This window comes from Phyllopteryx taeniolatus, chromosome 1, assembly GCF_024500385.1.
Source record: "Phyllopteryx taeniolatus isolate TA_2022b chromosome 1, UOR_Ptae_1.2, whole genome shotgun sequence".
Lineage (NCBI taxonomy): Eukaryota > Metazoa > Chordata > Actinopteri > Syngnathiformes > Syngnathidae > Phyllopteryx > Phyllopteryx taeniolatus.
The window spans coordinates 48,410,269-48,436,590 of NC_084502.1; the positions used below are offsets into that span (position 1 = coordinate 48,410,269).

The following is a 26,322-nucleotide window of genomic DNA, read 5'->3' on the forward strand; positions in this document are numbered from 1 at the left end:
GTGAGCTGTAAGGCAAAGCTCCCAATTTACCGGTTGATCTACGTTCCTACTCTCACATATGGTCATGAGCTGTAGGTCGTCACTTGGAGATAGGGTGAGAAGCTTGGTCATTAGGGAGGTACTCAGAGTCAATCCGCTGCTCCTCCTCATAGAGAGGACCCAGATGAGATGGTTCAGGCATCTGGTTAGGATGCCCCCCGGACGCCTCCCTGGTGAGGTGTTCAAGGCACGGGGGGAGATCCCAGAGATGACCCTGGCCTGGGAACGCCTCGGGATCCTGCCGGGAGTGCTGTACGAAGTGGGAGGTGTTAGGGAAGTCTGGGCTGCTTAAGCTGCTGCCCCCGTGACCCGACCTCGGATAAGTGGAAGTACTGTAAATGGATGGATGGATGGATAAATTTACTGTATAAAGATTTATTTTATTTATTTTATTTTATTTTGTTTACTTTTGTTGCTGATATTTTAAATTACTATATGTTACAGTGATGTGAATGTAATAGTAATAGTTATTATTAAATAAATTTTACCACTTTTGTTTTTTTTAGACAAAATAATTTGAATTATAAGCAACTTTAATTTCTGCATGAGAAAAGACCATTACCTGCTTTTGTAGTTGCCTTTTTTTACATCTTGGGCTCAGAAATGCTGTTTAATCTCTTCTAGCAATGATTCCACTGGACCCAACAGAGGTTTGGCTAAGTTTAATACTTAACTTACATACTTCCAATAAACTAATATGCGTGCACAGTAAACATACACTGGCATATTTTCATCATTTTGCTCTCCTGTCTTCAGTTTCAGACATTTATGCTGAGATTGCTGAAAACACAATGGACCCATGTGGTGAGTCAGGTTTCACCAAACCCTAATAATACCTAAAAATAAGAATGCAGTACTTCCATTTACAAAAAAATTTGTTCATGTGTTCAGAAAAACATAAGATCTCCCAAGATGCGATAATTCTAGGTCACATCCTGGGTGAGGGCTTTTTTGGAGAGGTTCATGATGGTGTGTATAAAGGCCAGGTAAGTTGATTTGCAGTGTTGCTGTATTGACGTAATGGCATCACTGCAAAGGCTGCACTGTACGATCACTGCGGTGTCGGTGTTTTGTGTATGAAGACAGGCGAGACGATCCGGGTGGCCATCAAAATCTGCAAGGACTGCTCAGCAGCCGTGAAGGAAAAGTTTCTTAGTGAAGCTTGTCAGTTTGTTCATGTTCACAGCAAACATCTATGCATGCTCTTTCTGGAATTAATCATATACATAAAATGCCTTAAACGTTGATTGAATTGCAGCCTTGATGAAAAATCTGGACCACCCCCACATTGTGCGCCTGATTGGAGTCATTGCTGCTGATCCAGTCTGTATTGTTATGGAACTCTATGAACATGGAGAGGTGTGCATGCGTTTTAAGAAAATGATGTTCCCTCACAGTTAATGTTGAAAGATACCAACAAATTATGGGCTATTATCATAGGATGACATGGAATGTAATAGTAATTTCCACATACCACGAAAATACTCCACATACATAATCTTGCGTTTGATCATCTTGCACAAAAAAAAAAAGTCCACGATAGGAACCCAAAACGCATGCTGTTCTTTTTCTCTTCTCCAATCTTTTGCTAAATGGCAATGCTATTGGGCATAAGACAGAATAATGGAGACCTCAACAGATCTGTTGGTGAAGGAAACAGAGACAATGAGGACGTGATGGGCAGGTTTGGTGTTAAGGAAAGTAACTCTGAAGGGCAGATGGTGGTGGTTTTTGCAAAGAGGAAAAACATGACTGTGGTGAACACTGATTTCAAAAGAGAGAGGAACCCAGTGAGATACAAGAGCGGAGGCTGGTGCACACAGGTGGACTATATTCTATGTCAACGATGCAACCTGAGGAAACCGTAAGGTGGTGGCAGGAGAGAGTGTTAGGCAGACAACAGTGGATGGCATTGTGTAAAATGACTGAGTTGAGAAAAAGGAAGCATGATTATAGAGTGAAGGATCAAATGGTGGAAGTTGGAGGAACTTTAAGGAGTACAAAAAAGGTCTGGGTTTTTGAAGGGTCAGCGAAGAAGTTAGGGAATAGTGAAAGAACTGAAGAGGACACAGGAGGTGACGAGGGAGGTGGCAAAGGCCAAAGTGTATGATGTGTTGGACACAAAGGAAGGAGAAAAGGAGTTCTACAAATTGGCCTGGCAGAGGTATCGAGCTTGGAAGGATTTGCAACAGGTTAGGGTGAGTAAAGACAGTTATGGAGATGTAATGATAGTTGAGGAGAGGGTGTTGAGTTGATGGAAGGAGTAATTTTAGGAGTTGAGGAGTGAGGAAAATAAAAAAGAAAGGAGGAAAGAGGTGTGGAAACTGTGAAACAGGAGCTCAGCAAGATTGGAAATGAGGAAGTGAGGAAAGCTCTGACGAGGTTGAAGAGTGGAAAAGCACTAGAAACAAACTTGTGAAAGTATGGAAGTGGCCAAGGGAGATGGCAGTAGATTTCTGTGGGCCAGTCATCTTATATGTTTTGGTGACATACAGGTGGGGGTGACAGAGTTAAAGATGCTGAGATTCTGCTTGGGAGTGGTGAGGATGGATATGATCAGGAATGAGCTCATCAGAGGGACAGCACAGACTACAATGTTTGGAGACACAGCCAGAGAGGAAACATTGAAATGGTTTGGACCTGTGCAGAGGAGGGATAGTGGATCCGTATGTCAGTAGAAGGATGCTGGAAATGGAGTTGTCAGGTAGGGTTCAAATCCCAGCCCCGCCTGCGTGGAGTTTGCATGTTCTCCCCGTGCCTGGGTGGGTTTTCTCCGGGCACTCCGGTTTCCTCCCACATCCCAAAAACCTGCGTGGTAGGTTGATTGGAGACTCTAAATTACCCGTAGGTGTGATTGTGAGTGCGAATGGTTGTTTGTTTCGTGTGCTCTGTGATTGGCTGGCGACTGGTTCAGGGTGTAACCTGCCTCCCACCCAAAGATAGCTGGGATAGGCTCCAGCACGCCCGCGACCCTAGTGAGGATAAGCGATAAAGGAAATGGATGGATGGGTTTTTGTTAAGTATTCTGATGTTTTTTATTTTTTTTGGAAAGACGCAGCCGCACAGAAAACGATTTTAGTGGACAGACAGAGGGACATAACAGACAAGGGGAATAGGGCTGTGAACCACAGCAGAAGGATAGGTAGACAGTCTAGATATTTGACTGCAAGTAACAATACAAAGTCAAATAGGTGCCGTTAGAGCAGAAGCTGCAGAGAACAGAGATGAAATAAGATTTTTCACTGTGGCAACCCCAGAAAGGGTTAACCTGAAAGGGAAAGAAGATGGCAAGTTCTCAGAATAAAGTAGACGCACTGCACATTAGTCCAAACTGCACTCACAATAATAAACCATTATCTGGTTAAAAGTAATACTTCTTTGATAGTGTTAGGCAAAACTTACCTTTCGTTGAATTTTGCTTTTCCTATCTTGTTGTGGAAAATAAATTGCCTTATCCAGAGACAATATCCTGAAAAATCATGAAAGGTGAGTTCTTATACTATACGAACCGTGTTGGCAGTTACCTTGAAATAGTAACTTTGTTACTTTACTGATTACTTGATTTCAAAAGTAACTACGGTAAGTTAGAAAAAAGTTAATTTTTAGTTACATTCAGCAGCTGCCAAGTGGCAGGAATATCACTTATCCACAGTACAAAAAAAGCATTCGCTTAACTATACCCATTACTTGGTAATGTACGCCACACAAGTTACAGTTACATCAACATGAACCACTGACTTAAATATAAGTGTAGTTGAAGCTACATTAAAACAGCAACTTAGTGCAGACTTGACATGACAACACACCTAAGTAACTAAGTACCTAAACGTAAACAAGCACACCATTCTCAGTACACTTCTCTAAAGACTCTTAACTGATAGATAATTGTGGTCCATGAAGGCAACTGTGTGTGTGTGTGTGTGCGTGCGTGTATGTAAACGTAAAAGTGAGTGGCAGTTTGATATTGGGGGGATACAAACACACACACATAACTACGCACACACACACGCACACACACATGCACACACACCATTGCTCCCACCATCGTAATTTTGATGCGAAGAGGGAGAAAAGGTGACAAGATTACGCAACTGTTTTACTAGCAAAGCTGTGGGTGATTGACAGGGGGAGAACCACTTACTTACGTGACGTCAGCCGTGCAGCGCGTGAAACCAGCTCACAGTCCGGACTACAATAAAGTTGAAACTTCTCACCTTTCATTGTAAATATTATTTAAGTATTGTAAGTCCTTAATGAGTCTTTCCTTGCCCTCCATGACCGATTTATGACCACACACTTCTGTATGAATAATTAACACGCCAGTAAAACTGTATTTTTAATGTGCCAAAAAAAAAGTAACAACCATCAAACACACTTTTTACAAAGTACTACAAATACTGTGGCCATAGTGAAATCGTGCATTTCTTTGCATTTTTATGTCCCACCTGAGTAATGGGAGATGGTGACTTTTCAAAGGTTGCTTTGGTATTAGTTGGGCCTCTTGTATTCAGAAGGCTATATCAACCTCCCTCAACTTCAATCTCCCATGCATTAAAAATGTTTAATTGTTCATTTCAATACATGGGAACGGAACACCTACACCTACCACTGAATTGAATATAAAGGGTTAATAACACACGTAATGTTGGAGAACCTAAAAACAATGTGATGAATAATAGCCCATGATTTTACATTGCTATCTTTTGTTTTAGATCCTATCGGATCATGCACATGGTCATACAGGTGTGGCCAGTCAGTCAGTGTATATGTGGAAAAAAAGCAAATCCGTTAGTCATTTTATTTCATCTCTGTGTGTATGGTGTCAGCTGGGGAAATATCTGGTGGAGCGGAAATATGTCCTGACAACAGCAACTTTAATCCTGTACTGTCTACAAATCTGCAAAGCCTTAGCTTACCTAGAGGGCCTCAACATGGTGCACAGGTATGTGCAGATCACCTTTCCCCTCTACATGTGGCATTTTAAACTTCATTGTGCATTCTACCCTGCTTATGTAGAGATATAGCGGTGAGAAACATCCTTGTGGCATCTCCTGACTGTGTCAAGCTTGGTGACTTTGGTCTCTCTCGCTACATAGATGACCAGGAGTACTACAAAGGTACACACATATTCACAAGCACAAATATTTCAGGTGTCAGTGTTCATCTATTCAAACCTCTCTCCTTGATTATGCAGCATCTGTTTCACGATTGCCAATCAAATGGATGGCACCAGAATCCATCAACTTCCGACGGTTCACCGTTGCCAGTGATGTCTGGATGTTTGGTTAGAGTCCCCCTCATGCATAAACACAAATGTTTAATGTAGCATAGAACCACTGAATATGTCAGTCTGTGCTAGAGATGAAACAGTATGAACAGTTCATACAGTATTACAATTATCAGGAGCAAAATGATCATTGGTAACGGCATTATCACAATATTGCTAAAAGCAAATTAACAAAGAAATTACAGATACATGCATCCAAAGCATTGCAACGAGTTTTGTTCAGAATACAAAAAATATGATGCCAGCAACTCTATGCACTTTGCACATTATAAATTAACAACAGTTACCAAACAGGGTTTTCATGCAAGATCCCAAGAAAATTAATTGCGTTAAAAAATGGATAGTACTTTTCCCTAGTCTTTATCAGTTAATGGGTTTGTGACCAGTATCCACGTCCCACCTGCGGTTCCATTCTTGTTCAGTAAAAATACAAAATAAATAAATAAATAAAACAAGTGACGTTGATATCTTTTCTTATTGGTCACAAGAATGACATCAGCGAGTAAAGCGATACAAATAAACACCAAATGAAGCCATTTATTCATAACTTTAATAATCAAGCAGACAATCTATCTTAGCAGCCGAATGTATTTTAAAAGAAGGTGCTAGCATGCTAAACTGGGTGTAAAAAGATGCATCAGTCAAGTTGCGTCACAGACATGATTTTCAAGCATGGTGGGAACATATAGTTTTTTGTCAAAAACAAATCAGGCGGCACGGTGGACGACTGGTTAGAGCTTCTGCCTCACAGTTCTGAGTTCAATCCCCGGCCCCGCCTGTGTGGAGTTTGCATGTTCTCCCTGTGCCTGTGTGGGTTTTCTCCAGGCACTCCGGTTTCCTCCCACATCCCAAAAACATGCATGGTAGGTTAATTGACAACTCTAAATTGCCCGTAGGTGTGAATGTGAGTGCGAATGGTTGTTTGTTTGTATGTGCCCTGCGATTGGCTGGCAACCGGTTCAGGGTGTACCCTGCCTCCTGCCCGATGATAGCTGGGATAGGCTCCAGCACACCCACGACCCTAGTGAGGAGAAGCGGCTCAGAAAATGGATGGATGGAAAAACAAATCAACAAAAGCTAAAAGGAAAAACAAAACAAAAATAAACAAAATAAATTTACATATTAAAGAGGAGTAGGAAGAAGTAAAAACACTTATTATGTCCTACCCCCAATCCTGAGTACAGATTTGATTTATACTGTAGAATACTAATGAAAAAAGAAGCTCATCATATAGGGGCATAATCTCCCGTATGCTTAAATCAAGAAAAAGCGTGCAGCTCCGCACTTTGCGGCCCCCATTCTGCCGTCCACTTATTTCTATCATTTGTCCACAGCCTTAGTTTTATGTAAAATAGCTAGGGTTTTTGACATCTTGGATTTTACGTTGTCTATAGTAGATTTCCAACATAGTTTATCATCAATTATTACCCCAAAGAATTCATTTTCATACACTATATCTAGTGATATTGGTCTGTAGGGTTTAAGTCGATGTTCGTCTCCATTGTTTTTTTTGTTTTTTTAGATTGGTATTATCAGCTATTTTCATTATTGCTGGAAAATACCAGTTTAAAGGGCCGGTTACAAATGTGTGTGAAAGGTTGTACTATGTGTTTAAGAATTATTTTAAAGGTCCTGTATTTTGGCTATTTAGACCTCCATAGCGTGATTCTCAAACTTGGACATAGTATAAAAGTGTCAATCTCATTAAGAAAAACACCTTTGTTTTGTCATACAAGTGTCCAGAAAAGGCCCCTCTGACAGCTACTTCTGTTTGACCCATTTTCGTATCCGCTTTGCCCATATTGGGCTAAGACCGCCCCCTTCCTCTGATTGGTTGCCTCCGTGTGGAAGACCCTCTTATGAGAGCACGTGTTTTTTATGTTGACAGCGCTGGCTCAGGAGCGGAGAGGTCGGTGGAGATCTTCACTAGTGACAGTGATAAGCTTGAGAAATTTTAATGACCTGATTTCAGACCTCTTGGCATAAAAATGTCTCAAACTCAGGAATGCATGGAGGATTTTAATTCATATTTCATACGTTTACTGAGGCACTATAGAGACAATATTACATCCCAGAAATTAGAGAAGAAGGTAGAAGAAGTAGTTCTGATCATCCCAGACAGAGAGAGAATCGTGATTGGTGTAGATTGTAATGGACATGTTGGTGATAGGAACAGGGGTGATGAAGAAGTGATGGGTAAGATTGGCATCCAGGAAAGGAACTTGGAGGCATCGATGGTGGTAGGATGGAAATGGCTGTAGTGAACACTTTCTTCCAGAAGAGGGAGGAACCGACAAGAGCGGAGGTAGAAGCACGCAGGTGGATTACATATTGTGCAGACGATGTAATCTGAAGGAGGTTACTGACTAAAGTAGTGGTAGGGGAGAGTATGGCTAGACAGCATAGTATGATGTGTGTAAGAGGACTCTGGTGGTGGGGAGGAAGATTAAGGAGACTAAGGCAGAGCAGAGAACCAGGTGGTGGAAGCTGAGACAGTAAGAGTGTTGTGCGGCTTTTCGAGAAGCGGTGAAACAGGCTCTCGGTGGACAAGAAGAGCTTCCAGAAGACTGGACCACGACAGCCAAGGTTATCAGAGAGACAAGCAGGAGAGTACTTGGTCTATCTTCTTGGAGCAAAGGGGAGAAGAAGACTTTGTGGTGGAACCTCAAAATACAGGAAATCAAACAAGGAAAGAGTTTAGCTAAGGAGAAGTGGGACAGAGAGGACTGAGGAGAGGATAAAGGAATGCATGGAGATGCGACGTGGGGCGAAGGTAGAGGTGGCAAAGGCCAACCAAGAGGCATATGATGAAGTGTATGCCAGGTTGGACACAAAAGAAAGAGAGAATGATCTATACTGGTTGGCCAGACAGAGGGCTAGAGATGAGAAGGATGTGCAGCAGGTTAGGATGATTAAGGATAGCGTTGGAAATGTGGTAACTGGTCCCAGTAGTGGATAGATGGAAGTTGATGAATGAGGACAATGAGAGGGAACGAAGAGCAGAAGAGGCAAGTGTGGTGGACAAGGAGGTAGCAATGATTAGTAAGGGTGGAAGTTAGAAAGGCACGGAACAGGATGAACAATAGAAAGGCAGTTGGTCCTGATGACATGTGGTGGTATGGAAGCATCTAGGAGAGGTGGCTGTGGAGTTTTTGACCAGGTTGTTCAACAGAATTTTAGTGGGTGAGAAGATGCCTGAGGAAGGGAGGAAAAATGCTGGTTGCCCATTTTTAAGAACAAAGGGTAATATGCAGAGCTGTGGGAACTGTAGAGGAATACATTTTATGAACCACACGATTAAGTTATAGGAATGTGTAGTGGAGGCTAGACTCAGGACAGAAGTGAGTGTTTGTGAGCAACAGTATGGTTTAATGCCGAGAAAGAGTACCACAGATGTATTATTTACTTTGAGGGTGTTGATGGAGAAGTACAGAGAAGGTCAGAAGGAGCTACATTGTGTCTTTGTAGAACCACAGAAAGCCTATGACAGAGTACCCAGAGAGGAGCTGTGGTACTGCATGCGGAAGTCTGGAGTGGCAGAGAAGTATGTTAGAATAGTACAGCACATGTATGAGGGATGCAGAACAGTGGTGAGGTGTGCTGTCGGTGTGACAGAGGAGTATACGGTGGAGGTGGGACTCCATCAGGGATCTGAGCCATTTCGTGTTTGCAGTGGTGATGGATAGACTGACAGATGAGGTTAGACTGGAGTCCCCATGGACCATGATGTTCGCAGATGACGTTCTGATATGCAGTGAAAGCAGGGAGCAGGTGGAGGCATGCACTGGAAAGGAGAGGAATGAAGGTTAGCTGAAGTAAAACAATATATGTCCTTGAAAGAGATGGGTGGAGTGGGAAGAGTGAGGCTACAGGGACAAGATATAGAGAGGGTGGAGGACTTTAAATACTTGGGATCAACCATCCAGAGCAATGGTGAGTGTAGTAAGGAAGTGAAGAAACTGGTCCAAGCAGGTTGGAACGGGTGGAAGAAGTTGTCGGATGTTTTATGTGACAGAAGAGTTTCTGCCAGGATGAAGGGCAAAGTTTATAAGACAGTGCTGAGGCCAACCATGATGTACAGATTAGAGACAGTGGCACTGAATAGACAACAGGAAGCAGAGCTGGAGGTGGTGGAAATTAAGATGTTGAGGTTCGCTCTAGAAATGACCAGGTTGGGTAGATTAGAAATGAGCTCATCAGAGTGATGGCCAAGGTTAGATGTTTTGGGAGACAAAGTTAGAGAGAGCAGACTTCGATGGTTTGGACACATCCAGAGGAGAGATGGTTAGTATATTGGTAGAAGGGTGATGAGGATGGAACTGCCAGGCAAGAGAGCTACAGGAAGACCAAAGAAAAAGTTGATGAATGTTGTGAGGGAAGCCTTGAGGGCAGTTCGTGTTAGAGAGGAGGATGCAGGAGATAGGCTGACATGGAAACGATGACATGCTGTGGGGACCCCTAACGGGACAAGAAAGATCAACATCATATTTATCTCTTGAGTCAGGAATTCATTTTGCTACATCACCTGGACAAAACAAATATTAAATTCAGTGGCTATTGTTATGGCTGGTGACTAGTTGGGACCCCAAAACACTACCAGAGTGAAATTCTTTATTTCAATAAAGCATCTAGAAAAAGTGCTGCACCATCAACAAGTAGAACAAATAGTAATGTAAAAATTAGCAAAAGAACAAAGTAATAAACATAAAGAAGGACAAATAAGTAGATGGATACATTAAAAAGTACAAGCAAACAGTGACTAATGAAAAAGGAGGAGCCAGGAGTATACTAGAAACAATGTCAAACCTTAGTATGAAAAACAAGGAACATAGAAAATATCCAACTCGAGCAAATCTAAATGGAAGCCAAACAGAATGCGCACAGCAAGCTACAGGACAAATTGTGTTTGGTGTTGTCATCGGGCTTAAGACTGGGAGTTGATTCACACCTCTGACTTCTGCGTTAACCATCCATGAAGAGGATGTGGGACGCATCTTCAAACAACAAAAGATTAACAAAGCGGCAGGCCCAGACCATGTGTCCCTATTCTGCCTCAAAATCTGCGCGGACCAGCTCGCTCCAGTCTTCACTCAGATCTTCAATCGATCTCTTCACTGTGCGAAGTTCCATCCTGTTTCAAACGCTCCACCATCATTCCAGTCCCCAAGAAACCTGCAATCTCGGGTCTAAATGACTACAGGCCTGTCACTTTGACATCTGTGGTCATGAAGTCCTTTGAACGTCTCGTGCTGGACCACCTCAAGAGTGTCACAGGTCCCCTGCTTGACCCCCTGCAGTTTGCCTACCAAGCGAACAGGTCTGCGGATGATGCAGTCAACATGGGACTGCACTTCATTCAAGAACACCTCGACAGTGCAGGGACCTACGCGAGGATCCTGTTTGTGGACTTCAGCTCAGCGTTCAACACCATCATCCCTGAACTCCTTTCATCCAAGCTTCTCCAGCTCAGCGTCTCACCTGCCATCTGCCAGTGGATTTACAGCTTTCTGACGGGCAGGACACAGCAGGTCAGGCTGGGGGAGGCCACCTCATCCACACGCAGCATCAGCACTGGGGCGCCCCGAGGTTGTGTCCTCTCTCCGCTGCTCTTCTCGCTCTACACGAACGACTGCACCTCAGCGCACCCGACTGTCAACCTCCTGAAGTTTGCAGATGACACCACTGTCATCGGCCTCATCAAGGACGGTGACGAGTCTGCATATCGACAGGAAGCGGAGCGGCTGGAGCTGTGGTGCGGCCGACACAACCTGGAGCTGAACACGCTCAAGACTGTAGAGATGATCGTGGACTTCAGGAGGCATCCTTCGCCACAGCTGCCCCTCACGTTGTCCAGCTGCCTTGTGTCAACCATCGAGACCTTCAAGTTCCTGGGAATTACAGTCTCTCAGGACCTGAAGTGGGCGACCAACATCAACTCCGTCCTCAAAAAGGCCCAGCAGAGGATGTACTTCCTGCGGCTTCTGAGAAAGCACGGCCTACCACCGGAGCTGCTGAGACAGTTCTACACAGCGGTCATCCAATCAGTCCTGTGTTCTTCCATCACAGTCTGGTTTGGTGCTGCTACAAAAAAGGACAAACTCCGACTGTAACGGACAATCAAAACTGCTGAAAGGATTGTCGGTACCCCCCTACCCACCATTGAGGACTTGCACGCTGCCAGAACTAAGACAAGGGCGTGCAAAATCCTCTCGGACCCTCCGCACCCCGGTCACCAGCTCTTCCAGCTCCTTCCCTCAGGTAGGCGCTACCGATCAATGCAAACTAGAACTAGTAGACATTCCAACAGCTTCTTCCCTCTTGCGATCAACTTCTTAAACACCTAACCTACAATTCCATGACAACATGCTGGCAATTTTTTGACTTGAGTTTGTCGTCACATTTCTGTGGGGCCAATTATGTATTACTCGTGCACTCACTGTAGTTGTCTCGCCATGCCGCACTATTTGCATATACTGGCCACTCATGCCAGAGTAGCATCTGCTCGTCACTTTAAACCGCATACACTCCTTGAAGTCTCAGCGCCCTTTGCACAATGGTCATTGCACCGGACTATTGCAATATTAGTCATTTGAACTGCTCTAAGTGCTAGAGGACTCTGCATCTTTTTGCACAATTGTCAAAAGAAATAAATAAATAAATGTACCGGCATTACCAGATAAATAGCAACCCTTTACTGCTCAGTGACTGTTTTTTTTTTTTTTTTTTTTTGTCAATGTCTTTCTGTCTCCAAAGTGTTCGCTGTCAATTGACTGTCTGTTGTCGTACTAGAGCGGCTCCCAACTACTGGAGACAAATTCCTTGTGTGTTTTTGGACATACTTGGCAAATAAAGATGATTCTGATTCTGATTCTGATTACAATTGCCCAAAGGTGTGTGCCTCTCTGTTCAACTCCTCCTTGCGCCCCCGAGCGGAAACCAAGAAAAACGCAGGGAGCACCTACTCACAGGAAAATAAAATAAAATACATTCCTAAGAAGAAACATGACAGCTATATCCCTTTTTTTTTTTTTTTTTTTTAAATCAATAATACTATTTTCATCTTTTAGGAAGTATTTGGGATAGGTCATTATAACCATTATTAATTATGCTATTTAATAGTCTCCATAGTTCTTGTGTGCTACTCTTATTCTGCTCCAATAATGTGTGGTAATGTTCTTTCCTTCTCATTCTTTTGATATTTATGAGTTTGTTTTGATACTTCTTATATTTTATTTCAGCTTCTTTTGTCCTCAATTTAAAATATATTTTATATGAGGTATTTTTCTTTTTGCATGCATCCTCTACCCCCCTTGTGATACATGGCCTATTTGAGTACTGACGTGTCCTGGTGATTTTTTTTTTAGTGGACAATGTTTCTCATATATAATTATAATTGACAAAAATGCATCATACACCTTATTTGGATCTTGGTTAGCACAGAATTCATTCTATATTGTTTTTCTCGGTCCATCTTGAGGGCAAGTGATGTTTTTTTGTGTTCTTCGTCTAAATTCTGGTATGTGAGAATTTATAAGAACAAAAACGCATATCCATGTTTGTGGGTGGCGAGGCGCAGTCGGTGGGTCGCCAGTTTGTGTCCCGCCCAAGCGCTTGTCGCTTGTTGGATGTTTGTTGGTGGTCGGAGGGGCAGTAGGCACAGAACGGCAGCCACGCTTCCGTCAGACTGCAGGACTGTACTGTACAGCTGTAGCAGTACATGTAGCTTGCCACCACTCGGTGTGACCTTGGAATGTATGCTATTGTAGAGAGTCTAGAAAAGCACTATATAAGTATAATAAGATTTATTATCCATCCATCCATTTTCTGAGCCGCTTATCCTCACAAGGGTCGCGGGCGTGCTGGAGCCTATCCCAGCTATATTCGGGCAGGAGGCGGGGTACACCCTGAACTGGTCACCAGCCAATCACAGGGCACATATAAACAAACAACCATTCACACTCACATTCACACCTATGGGCAATTTAGAGTCTTCAATCAACCTTCCATGCATGTTTTGGGGATGTGGGAGGAAACCGGAGTGCCCGGAGAAAACCCACGCAGGCACGGGGAGAACATGCAAACTCCGCACAGGCGGGGCCGAATTTTGAACCTCGATCCTCAGAACTGTGAGGCAGATGTGCTAACCAGTCGTGCACCATGCCAAGATTTATTATATATATATATATATATATATATATATATATATATATATATATATAAAATCCCGCGACCCTAGTGAGGAGAAGTGGCTCAGAAAATGGATGGATGGATATATATAAAAATCCATCCATCCATTTTTTTGTACCACTCATCCTCACTAGGGTCGCAGGTGTGCTGGAGCCTATCCCAGCTATCTTCGAGCGAGATGTGGTGTACATTCTGAACAGGTCGCCAGCCAATCACAGGGCACATATAAACAAACAACCATTCGCATTCACATACACACCTATGGGCAATTTAGAGTCTTCATCAACCTACCACGCATGTTTTGGGATGTGGGGTAGCTTGAGCAGAGATCCCCAGACTTCCCTCTCCTCAGCCACATCCAGCTCTTCCGGGGGGATCCCGAGATGTTCCTAGGCAAGCCAAGAGACGTAGTCTCTCCATCGTATCCTGGGTCATCCCCGGGGTCTCCTCCCGGTGGGACGTGCCCAGAACACCTCACCAGGGATGCGTCCAGGAGGCATCCTAAACAGATGCCCAAGCCAGCCCATCTGGCTCCTCTCAATGCGGAAGAGCAGCGACTCTACTCTGACCAAGCTTCTCACCCTATCTCTAAGGGAGAGCCCAGACACCCTGCGGAGGAAGCTCATTTTGGCCGCTTGTATCCGGGCTCTTGTTCTTTCGGTCACGACCAAGAGCTCGTGACCATAGTTGAGGGTAGGAATATAGATCGACCGGTAAATAGAGAGCTTTGCCTTTCGGCTTCGCTCCTTCTTCACCAAAACGGACCGATACAAAGTCTGCATCACTGCAGACGCTGCACTGATCCGCCTGTCGATCTCGCGTTCCATTCTTCCCTCACTCGTGAAGAAGACCCCAAGATATTTGAACTCCTCCACTTGGGGAAGGATATCATCCCTGACCTGGAGAGGGCAATCCACCCTTTTTCGACTAAGGAGCATGGTCTCAGATTTAGAAGTGCTGATTCTCTGTGCTGCGAATCGCTCCAGTGAGAGTTGGAGATCACGGCTTGGTGAAGCCAACAGAACCACATCATCTGCAAAAATCAGCGATGCAATACTGAGGCCACCAAACCGGACCCCCTCTTCGCCTCGGCTGCGCCTAGAAATTCTGTCCATAAGAACAGAATCTGTGACAAAGGGCAGCCTTGGCGGAGTCCAACCCTCACCGGAAACGAGTCCGACTTACTGCCGGCAATGCATACCAAACTACCCGTACCCCATACTCCCAAAGCACCCCCCACAGGACTCCACGAGGGACATGGTCGAACGCCTTCTCCAAGTCCACAAAACACATGTAGAGTGGTTGGGCGAACTCCCATGCACCTTCGAGGACGCTGCCGAGGGTAAAGAGCTGGTCCACTGTTCCACCACCCCAGTCTGCCAATCCAGAGGCACTGTCTCCGATGTCCCCGCGATGTTGCAGAGTTCGCATGTTCTCGCGTGCCTACGTGGGTTTTCTCCAGGTACTCCGGTTTCCTCCCACATCCCCAAAACATGCGTGGTAGGTTGATTGAAGACTCTAAATTGCCCGTAGGTGTGTATGTGACTGTGAATGGTTGTTTGTTTATGTGACCTGTGATTGGCTGGCGACCAGTTCAGGGTGTACACCGCATCTCGCTTGAAGATAGCTGGGATAGGCTCCAGCACGGCCACAACCCTAGTGGTACAAAAAAATGGAAGAATTGATTATCTTATTCAAAAAAAAAAAAAAAGCTTGGCCAGGTCAGCCTGGAATGGACCCACTGTCCGGGAGTTGTTCCGAAATACAATTGTGACCCTGCCCCTGGCTCCATGTTGAGCAGAGACTGCCACGTGGTGCTCTTGAAGATAACCAATAACTCTTTGAAACTCAAGGAGCCATGACACATGCCCGGGCTTCAGATTGCCTCCATGCCCATGCAAAGCTTATCTGATGCAAAGTCTCCCACGTCACTTACATCCACCAAGCTGCGTAAGCATGCAGCTACTTTATCAACCATGTTAAACATTACAGACACTGTGATGGACCAGCTGGCTAAGTAATTTCCTTGGGCATGACATCCAGTCCATTCTGAATTGAGAAGACCATGCAGCTCGCCAAGGTCACTAAAGTTTTGATGGTACTCGAACAAGGACGATTATCCATTTTTCAGGGCCAGAACTTGTATCAAATTGAAATACAACCAGATGGTGGGTCATTTGTTTTTGTTTTATCACATAAACTATTTGTTGAATTGTTTCCACAGAAAGGTTATTGACACCAGTGAATGAAAATACAGGACTGATTGAGGTGGGAGCTAGACTGTAATTGTCAGGGCAACATTGTACAGTGGAGTCGGTCCAGCAGGAGGTATTACAGCTGGGGAGTCATACACTGCTGAGGCCGGAGTGGGAAACACCATTGTCGGGGTGACATTGGACTATGGAGTCCATCCAGCTGGCAAGCCACTACATCAGCACCACCACAAGAGCAAAAAAAACAATGGAGCCACAGAGAATTGCATTCACTTAAAAAGCACATGAGCCGTTTCATCATCTCCTTCATTGTTCCAGCAAAGCATGGCTGTGAGAAGTGTTTACTGGTTGAATGGGAAGCTCTTAAAGCCCAGGAAAGGAAAAGTGTTAATTTCTGCTTTCACATCTGCATTATGGCAAGGAAAAGGAAAATACAATCTGAATAGTGTGAAACTGCCAATCATTATTTTTCTTTAACGCAAGTTCAGTGAGCAGTACCCTTATTTTAGTAACTGTGTGCCAGGCCGACAGAATGACCACAACCAAATGCAAAGGGAAAAAATGCAGTGTCTGAAAATGCAGCTGTTTTGCAATCCAAGAGCCCCTGTCGTCCCCTTTACACAAGTAATCCAGAATGTGTGTGTGTGTGTGTGTCCAAACAGGTGTGTGTGTGTGGGAAATCTTCTCCATGGGCCGGCAACCATTTCTCTGGCTCGAAAACGGACAGGTGATCACTCAGCTGGAGTCTGGTGTCCGACTCCCCAAGCCACTGTTGTGCCCGCCCGCCGTCTACTCTCTGCTGACCAGCTGCTGGGCCTACGAGCCGTACAGTCGTCCCAGCTTCAGCCAGCTTGTCTGTTCCCTGAGGTACTCAGCTTCTTACTATAGTACATGTGCAAAGCAATATTATTCAATTAGCAGCTTACAAATGGTCCTTTTTAAGGGGACATATTACGGTAAAGCCAAGATCCATCCCACTGGTTGGCATTCTAACGTAGCCCGGACTTGTCTTAGGCCCAACAGTATATGGGGCGGAATGAGAGCTGGCTCACTGCATGAGACAGATCTGACCTAAATCAAGTTAATTCCAGCATGACAAGAGGTATGGTGTAAAAATACCATATGTACAGTATGTAATGCTTGACCCTTGGGGTATTTTAAAAGACATGTCAATAAGGGTGCTAGGGGTGCCACAATACCGGTCAGCTGAGTCACACAGAATAAGAAAAAAATAATAAAAAATTAAAAAAGTCAAATAATGACAATGAAATATGATAATAAAATACTACACATTATATGCCACGAGGTTCGACTGCAATCTAAACCCCTCATGCAGACTCCATTCAAAATGTGTGTGTGTTTTTTTTTATTTTTTATTTTTTTATTTTTTTATTTATTGCATAGAGTTGCGGTCAGCTCAGTTTGGATAAAGACTGTGTAGTTTGTATAGGCTAATAGAGTTTGGAGAGTGTTGACAGCAGTTTGGACATAGCTTGGACAGTAGAGAGAGCGATTTCCGTCACTCCTCGCAATCCTTGGAAAGAGGCTGCTCCCCGATAAACCAGGCACCCTGGTCTAATAGCCCACCAGTTGGTGCACTCGACTCTCAACCTGGGGTATGGTGGTCACCTGAGTTTGAACCCCAAGCAGGACCGCACCGCATAATGAAATATCATTGAGGGTTATCAATTATCTTTGTTTATCAAAAACTGCATTTTCCACCGTTTCTTACTTTATTCATGGGGAAAGTATATATTGTGTTCACAGAGAGCAAGGTAAAATAAAACCTCACTGGGAGAGGTAAAATGACTGTACCCCAATTTAAAAATCTTGGTCTGAAATGAATCACTTAACACAAAAATCATGATAAACTGTTATTTTTAAATGAGCACTTTCAAAATCCTCTGCCCTCTTAAGCCCATGCCATTTTCCCATAATAACAAACAAACAAACAAAAACATACAACCTGCGATACCAGTGATGATGAACATTTTAAGTACACAGAATACATTCAAAAATATAACCCCAATTCCAATAAAAGTGGAATAAAACTTCTGACAGAACACAAACAGCCTTTAGAGCTTTAATGAGCTCACAGAGTATTTACAACCCCAATTTCAATGAAGTTGGGACGTTGTGTTAAACATAAATAAAACCAGAATACAATGATTTGCAAATCAACCTATATTTAATTTAATACACTACAAAGACAAGATATTTAATGTTCAAACTGATAAAGTTTACTGTTTTTAGCAAACTTAGAATTTTATGGCTGCAACACATTCCAAAAAAGCTGCTTCACCTGTTTGTGAATAAGTGTGTGAAAAAATAGTCGAACAGTTTAAGGACAATCTTCCTCAACGTACAATTGCAAGGAATTTAGGGATTTCATCATCTACGGTCCATAATTTCATCAAAAGGTTCAGAGAATCTGGAGAAATCACTGCATGTAACTGGCAAGGCATGTAACCGGCAAGGCCGTAAACCGACATTGAATGCCCGTGACCTTCGATCCCTCAGGCGGCACTGCATCAAAAACTGACATCAATGTGTAAAGGATATCACCACATGGGCTTAGGAACATTTCAGAAAAACCAATGTCAGTAAATACAGTTCGGCGCTACATCTGTAAGTGCAACTTGAAACTCTACTATGCAAAGCAAAAGCCATTTATCAACAACACCCAGAAACGCCATCTAAGATGGACTGATGAAAAGTGGTCTGCGGTCCGACGAGTCCACATTTCAAATTGTTTTTGGAAACTGTGGACGTCGTGTCCTCCGGACTGTTATGGACGCAAAGTTCAAAAGCCAGCATCTTGGTATGGTATAGGGCTGTGTTAGTGCCAATAGCATGGGTAACTTACACATATGTGAAGGCACCATTAATGCTGAACGGTACATATAGGTTTTGGAGAAACATATGCTGCCATCCAAGCAACGTCTTTTTCATGGACGCCCCTGCTTATTTCAGCAAGACAATGCCAAACCACATCCTGCAAGTGTTACAACAGTCTGGCTTCGGAGTAAAAGAGTGCGGGTACTAGACTGGCCTGCCTGCAGTCCAAACCTGTCTCCCATTGAAAATGTGTGGCGCATTATGAAGCGTAAAATACGACAACGGAGACCCCGGACTGTTGAATAGCTGAAGCTGCACATCAAGCAAGAATGGGAAAGAATTCCACCTCCAAAGCTTCAACAATTAGTGTCCTCAGTTCCCAAACGTTTATTGAATGTTGTTAAAAGAAAATGTGATGTAACACAGTGGTAAACATGACCCTGTCCCAGCTTTTTTGGAACGTGTTGCAGCCATAAAATTCGAATTTAATGATTATTTTGTAAAAACAATCAAGTTTATCAGGTTGAACATTAAACATCTTGTCTCTGTAGTGTATTCAATTAAATATAGGTTGAACATGATTTGCAAATCATTGTATTCTGTTTGGCGGCACGGTGGCCGACTGGTTAGAGCGTCTCACAGTTCTGAGGACCTGGGTTCAATCCCCGGACCCGCCTGTGTGGAGTTTGCATGTTCTCCCCGTGCCTGCGTGGGTTTCCTCCGGGCACTCCGGTTTCCTCCCACATCCCAAAAACATGCATGAATTGGAGACGCTAAATTGCCCGTAGGCATGACTGTGAGTGCGAATGGTTGTTTGTTCCTATGTGCCCTGCGATTGGCTGGCAACCAGTTCAGGGTGTACCCCGCCTCCTGCCCGATGACAGCTGGGATAGGCTCCAGCACGCCCGCAACCCTAGTGAGGAGAAGCGGCTCAGAAAATGGATGGATGGATGGATGGATGTATTCTGTTTTTATTTATGTTTAACACAGCGTCCCAACTTCATTAGAATTGGGGTTGTAAAATGTTCCACCATTTTGTTCAGATCAATCACTGAATCAATGAATTTTACTTTCCACACATATACTTCTTGCTACTGTCACTATTTCTATATCAATATTATCAGCAGCCTTGTTGCAAGAGATTGAACCAACTGTTAAATACTAAATAGCCCATAGAATCTCATCTTCACTTTAATTTTCAGATCATAGGATCAGAAAGCTCAAAGCAACATTAGTAGTCGTGAGTTGTAGAGTTTTTAATGTCTTTCATGCAGACTCATCCTATATCGCTCAAAATCACTGACTGTTTGCACATCGATGTCATCAACAGCAATATTTCAGGTGATTCACGGACAAGTAATTCTCAGACATGTTGGGAGATACTCCGAGCTAGCAGAGCTGCCGCTGTATACTCTGGTGTTAGGTTATTCTGCTGCTCACTGTACCGTAACTTTAATCGTAGTTGTGAAATGTAGACCACTGGGATGTTTATTACAATTTTGGGAGAATTTTCTGCATGTACCTTCGACACATGAGTTTTGCTCTCCGGAGCTTCTACACACGAGAAAACCTTTTTTCTCTCCGGCGCGTGTTTGTGAGAAGAGCTTCCGCTTCAGATGGCTTCCGTCCCTTACTCGTGCTGTGGCTGCTTAACCAATCAGATGGTGGAACAATGTTGCGGACAGAAATGGCAGGAGAGAGAGAAACAGGGAAGCGTGGCTGCATCTGAGCCCGAAATAACCCAGGTTTAAATTAATTTCTTGATAGCGGCACGTCAGATTTAAAAAAATACCGATGCCGATATATGTAAAAATTCCAAATATCGGTGCCCATAATCGGGCCGGCCGATAATCGGTCGATCTCTAGTCAAAATAGGTACTTGCTTAATATTTCTGCACAGGGTGTAGTGCCCCCTCTGATTAAAACTCCACCAGCCGCCACTGCACATGGGAGACATTTTAAATTGTAAAAAAATATATATATGCATGTTTCCTTTAAAATAACACATTTTATTTTTTAAGAACAACTATTATAGACACACATTGTGCTTTGATAAAAGGGACATTCTCAAAATTGAGGAGGCGGATACGACACACTGCATCTCATCTATCTCGCCACTGGACCCTGACCACACTGAGCCTCCCCCAAAGGTGCTGTATAATAGCAAGAGGGTATATTGACTTCTGGTAGTTCTTTAACCACTAACACATCCTCTCTTGTGGTCTCTCTTCAGCCTTCCAGAGTCGGCATCACTTCCCCTCATGTCTCACACATGCAGGTGTGCTTCACAGATGTCCATAGATTGCAGTGCATTGCACACTCACACATTCTGTCATGCATAGATTAAATATTGAGTTGCATCGTGCCAAAGCATCATACATTTTGTGTGCGTCTCTGTGTGTGTTTAGGGAACAGCCTGGCATGTGCCAGTTTGGGAGAATGAGCAAGTTGATGACACTCTACAAAGGCAAAGAAGAGAGATGGAGATGGATAGACAGTGGCTAGAGCAGGAGGAGCAACAACTGGTGATGTGCACTCTGTCTCTTTCTCTCTCTCTCTCTCTCTCTCACCGAACCTACACACACATACGATTGCACGTATGGTGTTTGTCTTGCAGGATCCTGCCGTGCGACAAGCGTCAAACACCAAGGTGCAATATTTGTTCTAATTGCTCCAGCTCAAATATTTGTCTTACAACAGAAATGTAGACATTTGGATGTACAACCCCAATTCCAATGAAGTTGGGACGTTGTGTTAAACATAAATAAAAACAGAATACAATGATTCGCAAATCATGTTCAACCCATATTTAATTGAATACACTACAAAGACAAGATATTTAATGCTCAAACTGATAAACTTTATTGTTTTCAGGAAATAATCATTAACTTAGAATTTTATGATGGCAACACGTTCCAAAAAAGCTGGGACAGGTGGCAAAAAAAGACTGAGAAAGTTGAGGAATGCTCATCAAACACCTTTTTGGAACATCCCACAGGTGAACAGGCTAATTGGGAACAGGTGGGTACCTTAATTGGGTATAAAAGGAGCTTCCCTGAATTGCTCAGTCATTCACAAGCAAAGATGGGGTGAGGTTCACCTCTTTGTGAACAAGTGCATGAGAAAATAGTCGAGCAGTTTAAGGACAATGTTCCTCAACGTACAATTGCAAGGAATTTAGGGATTTCATCATCTACGGTCCATAATATCATCAAAAGGGTCAGAGAATCTGGAGAAATCACTGTATGTAAGCGGCAAGGCCGAAAATCAGCATTGAATGCCCGCGACCTTCGATCCCTCAGGTGGCACTGCATCGAAAACCGACATCAATGTGTAAAGGATATCACCACATGGGCTCAGGAACACTTCAGAAAACCATTGTCAGTAAAGACAGTTCGGCCCTACATCCGTAAGTGCAACTTGAAACTCTACTAAGGAAAGCAAAAGCCATTTATCAACAACACCCAGAAACCCCGCCGGCTTCTCTGGGCCCGAGCTCATCTGAGATGGACTGATGCAAAGTGGAAAAGTGTTCTGTGGTCCGACAAGCCCACATTTCAAAGTGTTTTTGGAAATTGTGGACGTCGTTTCCTCCGGGCCAAAGAGGAAAAGAACCATCCGGACTGTTATGGACGCAAAGTCCAAAAGCCAGCATCTGTGATGGTATGGGGCTGTGTTAGTGCCAATGGCATGGGTAACTTACACATCTGTGAAGGCACCATTAATGCTGAAAGGTACATACAGGTTTTGGAGAAACATATGCTGCCATACAAGCAACATCTTTTTCATGGACGCCCCTGCTTATTTCAGCAAGACAATGCTAAACCACATTCTGCATGTGTTATAACAGCATGGCTTCGTAGTAAAAGAGTGCGGGTACCAGACTAGCCTGTCTGCAGTCCAGACCTGTCTCCCATTGAAAATGTGTGGCGCATTATGAAGCGTAATATACGACAACGGAGACCCCAGACTGTTGAACAGCTGAAGCTATAAATCAAGCAAGAATGGGAAAGAATTGCACCTACAAAGCTTCAACAATTAGTGTCCTCAGTTCCAAAATGTTTATTGAATGTTGTTAAAAGAAAAGGTGATGTAACACAGTGGTAAACATGACCCTATCCCAGCTTTTTTGGAATGTGTTGCAGCCATAAAATTCTAAGTTAATGATTATTTGCTAAAAACAATAAAGTTTATCAGTTTGAACATTAAATATCTTGTCTTTGTAGTGTATTCAATTAAATATAGGTTGAACATGATTTGCAAATCATTGTATCCTGTTTTTATTTATGTTTAACACAACGTCCCAACTTCATTGGAATTGGAGTTGTACTAAATGAGTGCTCAACGGTTGTGTAAATTCAAGTGCACCCACTGTCTCTTTGTGTCATTTAACTCTTGAAAGAGTTCAAGCTGCTCTGAAAAAAGTAATAACAACCTTTTTCATTTGCAGCTTGTGGAAAAAAATCCAGCTGATAGTAAGTTGCCTTTGTGTTGGTTGACCTTCAAGTACAACTTCACAAATGGTAATAGGGAGGTGGGAATGTAAAATAACGGGTACTGTGTTTTAGATCCTCCACCAACATCCTCAGCACCTTCTGACGTCACATGGGTAAAACCATATTCTTCTCTCTTAGTTGACCTAATGATTGAATCAAATTGATATTCTTTCATTCAGGTGATTAGGCAAACAATTACTACAGAATAGTTGTGTTATAGTCTCGTCCTACAGCCGAATTGGACCGATCAGATGATCAGGTTTACTCCAGCGTCATGGCGATAGTCAGACAGGTGGTACAGCTGAAGAATGAGGTCAACATGCTGCCCGCCTCGGCGTATCCCAACGCTGTCAAAGTAAGTGCGTGCTTTTTTCTGTCTTTTTACATATGATGTAACCCAGTATGATGTAACACCCTCTCCACTTGCCCTCTCCTCACTCCTCCTCATCCAGGCAGTTGGGATCTCTCTGCGAAGCTTGATTCAACACGTTGATGATGTCATGCCTTCCCTGCACAGCTCAGTTACAAGCGAGGTATTGTCTTGGTATCCCTTTTGTCCACCATATAACTCAGCTGCATGCTTCCCACTTTTGGAATTCCAGCCATCAGCCAATAACACTTTTCCACTTACATTCCTCTTCTGAACACATTTCAGATATTTTTTTTAATGTAAAATTCCCCCCATTATGACAAGCTTGAATTAGTTGTGGTGCTTATATCGCGGACCTTTCTCAGATCGTAGGAACGAAGAAGCTGCTGAACAAGGACTTGGGGGAGCTAGTCAATAAGATGAGACTGGCCCAGCAGAACTCGGTGACAACTCTGAAGGAGGATTGCCAACGACAGATGCTTGCTGCTGCACACACCCTGGCACTGAACTCCAAGAACCTGCTGGATGCAGTGGATCAGGCCCGGGTCAGGGCCAACCTGGCCATGCCGATGCAGGATGAGGACAGCTCGGGGGATTGAGGGGTTTCGGTTATTTGTTCCAGTGTACAATGTGTAGTACATACACAAAAAACAGAACTATGGGATGGAGAAATAAATATTTGTCTGAACTGAACTCTTGTTTCCGAAAAACTCTGACATGTGCCTCGCTGTCTTTTAGATTGCTGATATACAGTTTTGCAGTGGCAGGCAGTGAGTTTGGGACCTGGGCCTTCAGTGACCTAATCCACCTCTTAATAACACCATCACATTGCAAATACAATGTACAAAAACGCGACACATATGCGTGGCATGAAAGAAGACAGAGACATTCCCCATATTTGACGATGAATGCCATTATTACTAAAGCAAGAAGCAGTTATCTTTATCTCCCAATACATCACCTCCAAACAACTCCAAACCTCTATAGTCATTGTAGTGTATAAAGTACAATATAGCAGTTCACAATCAGTATTTATCTAATAAGACAAAAACATCAATACATTAAATAAAATATATATTCACCAGAGATGCGGATGGAGAAACAGCAGAACTTTCTTTTCTCCTGCCTGTCAGTGTCAGCTAGCTCTCACGTGCTGCTCTGAAAGTGCCCCAGAATCATTTTCCAGGTTGAAAACACGCCAGACAGTAAAATGGTAGTTGACCTAGCCCACAAAGTTGATTTATTTTTTGAAGTGGCCTTGAAAATGTATTTTTAATCATGTCCAAAATCAACCAATCACAGAACTATTTAGCTGAACCAATAAGAGGATGGGGAAAAATACCAATGTGACTCAGCCTGCGCGAAGACGCAGTGACGTGAATCTAAAATCGGATTGCTTAGACACTTTCAACGGTGTGAGTGTGTTTGACCTGGTTGACGGCAGCACTTGGGATTCTTTTTTTGGCAGATTACATTTAAATTACAACACATAGAAACTGAAATCTGATTGCACTAAAATATTCTTGTTAAATAAATTGTAGAAGTTATCATTTATTTGCTAAGCTTGCATTAGTATTATGGACGATTTTGAGAACGGAAGATGTCTCGCCTTCAAGATGATGACTCAGCAGGAATCATCAGAGGGAAGGGCGCCTTGACCAAGGACGTGGTCGGGGACGTGGCAGGTGTTGGTCCCATGTCTTCACTTTGAAACCCTCCCCTTAGTGTGTTGTGTCTTGTTGCTTAGAATGTTATGTCTTGTAAATCAGAAACCTCCCCATTTCAAATACAGGAGCAACGGGAGAGATTGTTTAGAGCGTGATGAGAGGCTGTAATCTGAACAATCTCCCATACGCCCTCCTCATGAGAAAAAGAAACTAGCGTCTTCATTCCTTTTGTGCATTTTTATAGGTGTTGGGTGAGATAAATCCAACATTTAAATTGGTCCTTCGAGCCGGATGTCAATACACCCGAGGATTCCAGTTGTGGAGCTGACATCCTGTTAAGAGACCGTGGCCACGGCAATTGAGACCCTTTCCGGGACTGGTCTTCGTTCTCCTCAACTGGGATCTGAAGGTTGATGACAATCCACAGGATTGAAGACGACTTTGGAGAGTTAAATTTTAAAAAACATTTTAGGAAAAAGGATTAAAGAGTGAGTGAATTGAGCGACAAAGAAGTCTGCGGCAGAATAAACCTTGTGTAATACTAGTCACTGGCAAGTAAAAGAGGGACGGCGGAGTCCGACAAATTCCGCGAGGATGGCAGAGTCCTGTACGTACTTAAATTCCGTGTTTCCGTGTGTTTGTAAAAAAATTTACTAGTATTGTGTGAATGTGTAAAAGTATGAATCTATAGACAGGATTGTAAGTGACAACTGGGTTTGGAAGCAGATGCAAGAATCCTCCGCCCCGTTTGGGTAGAAGCTTGAGGATTGCCAAAACTCAGACATTCATTGTCACCGTGTCATTTTGAAAAAAGTCAGTATTTAGGTCACTCTAGGTGCAAATAAACTGACTTCCAAATTCACAAAATGGGAAAAAAATAACAGTAAAACTGATCCAAAAGAACGCCTAACGTGTAAAGATTGGAAATATGTTCAACTCCAAAACCCTTACAAAATAAAACATTTAAACACGTGGATAACCAAATACGGTTTCGCTGGCCAGCTAAATTCGCAAAAATTGGTTCAACTTCGAGACGAAATAAAATGTCGACACAAAAATATATCAAAAATAGAAAAAGAGGGATTTATTTACTTATTCTTCTGGCTAAACATGGCGTCTAAAAGAGAAAAAGGAAGTAAGAAAAAGGACTTAAAAAGTGAACAGAAAGAGCAGGCAGGTAGGGATAAAGATATGTTGTTTCAAAGACAGGAAGATGACAGACAGG

The 26,322-nt window shown here is 43.3% G+C and overlaps 1 protein-coding gene across 5 annotated transcripts in view; it reads left to right on the plus strand.

The window, feature by feature from the left end:
* The window catches only part of LOC133490120 (protein-tyrosine kinase 2-beta-like), a 36,606-nt gene extending 12,483 nt beyond the window's left edge, over positions 1–24,123 (plus strand). For 2 of the 5 annotated variants that reach the window (XM_061799756.1, XM_061799774.1), the window contains 18 exons: positions 664–689; positions 796–843; positions 931–1,025; positions 1,122–1,203; positions 1,298–1,398; positions 4,866–4,981; positions 5,056–5,156; positions 5,234–5,323; positions 16,389–16,593; positions 20,624–20,714; positions 20,798–20,842; positions 20,973–21,089; positions 21,182–21,214; positions 23,015–23,039; positions 23,133–23,173; positions 23,281–23,415; positions 23,513–23,593; positions 23,796–24,123. In XM_061799756.1, the coding sequence (XP_061655740.1) occupies positions 664–689; positions 796–843; positions 931–1,025; positions 1,122–1,203; positions 1,298–1,398; positions 4,866–4,981; positions 5,056–5,156; positions 5,234–5,323; positions 16,389–16,593; positions 20,624–20,714; positions 20,798–20,842; positions 20,973–21,089; positions 21,182–21,214; positions 23,015–23,039; positions 23,133–23,173; positions 23,281–23,415; positions 23,513–23,593; positions 23,796–24,029 (1,666 nt within the window). In that variant the 3' untranslated portion in view covers positions 24,030–24,123. Of the gene's footprint in view, positions 1–663; positions 690–795; positions 844–930; positions 1,026–1,121; positions 1,204–1,297; positions 1,399–4,865; positions 4,982–5,055; positions 5,157–5,233; positions 5,324–16,388; positions 16,594–20,623; positions 20,715–20,797; positions 20,843–20,972; positions 21,215–23,014; positions 23,040–23,132; positions 23,174–23,280; positions 23,416–23,512; positions 23,594–23,795 lie in introns of those variants that run through there. The other 3 variants (XR_009792111.1, XM_061799766.1, XM_061799784.1) reach the window with 3 other exon arrangements.
* Positions 24,124–26,322: the final 2,199 nt, after the last annotated feature.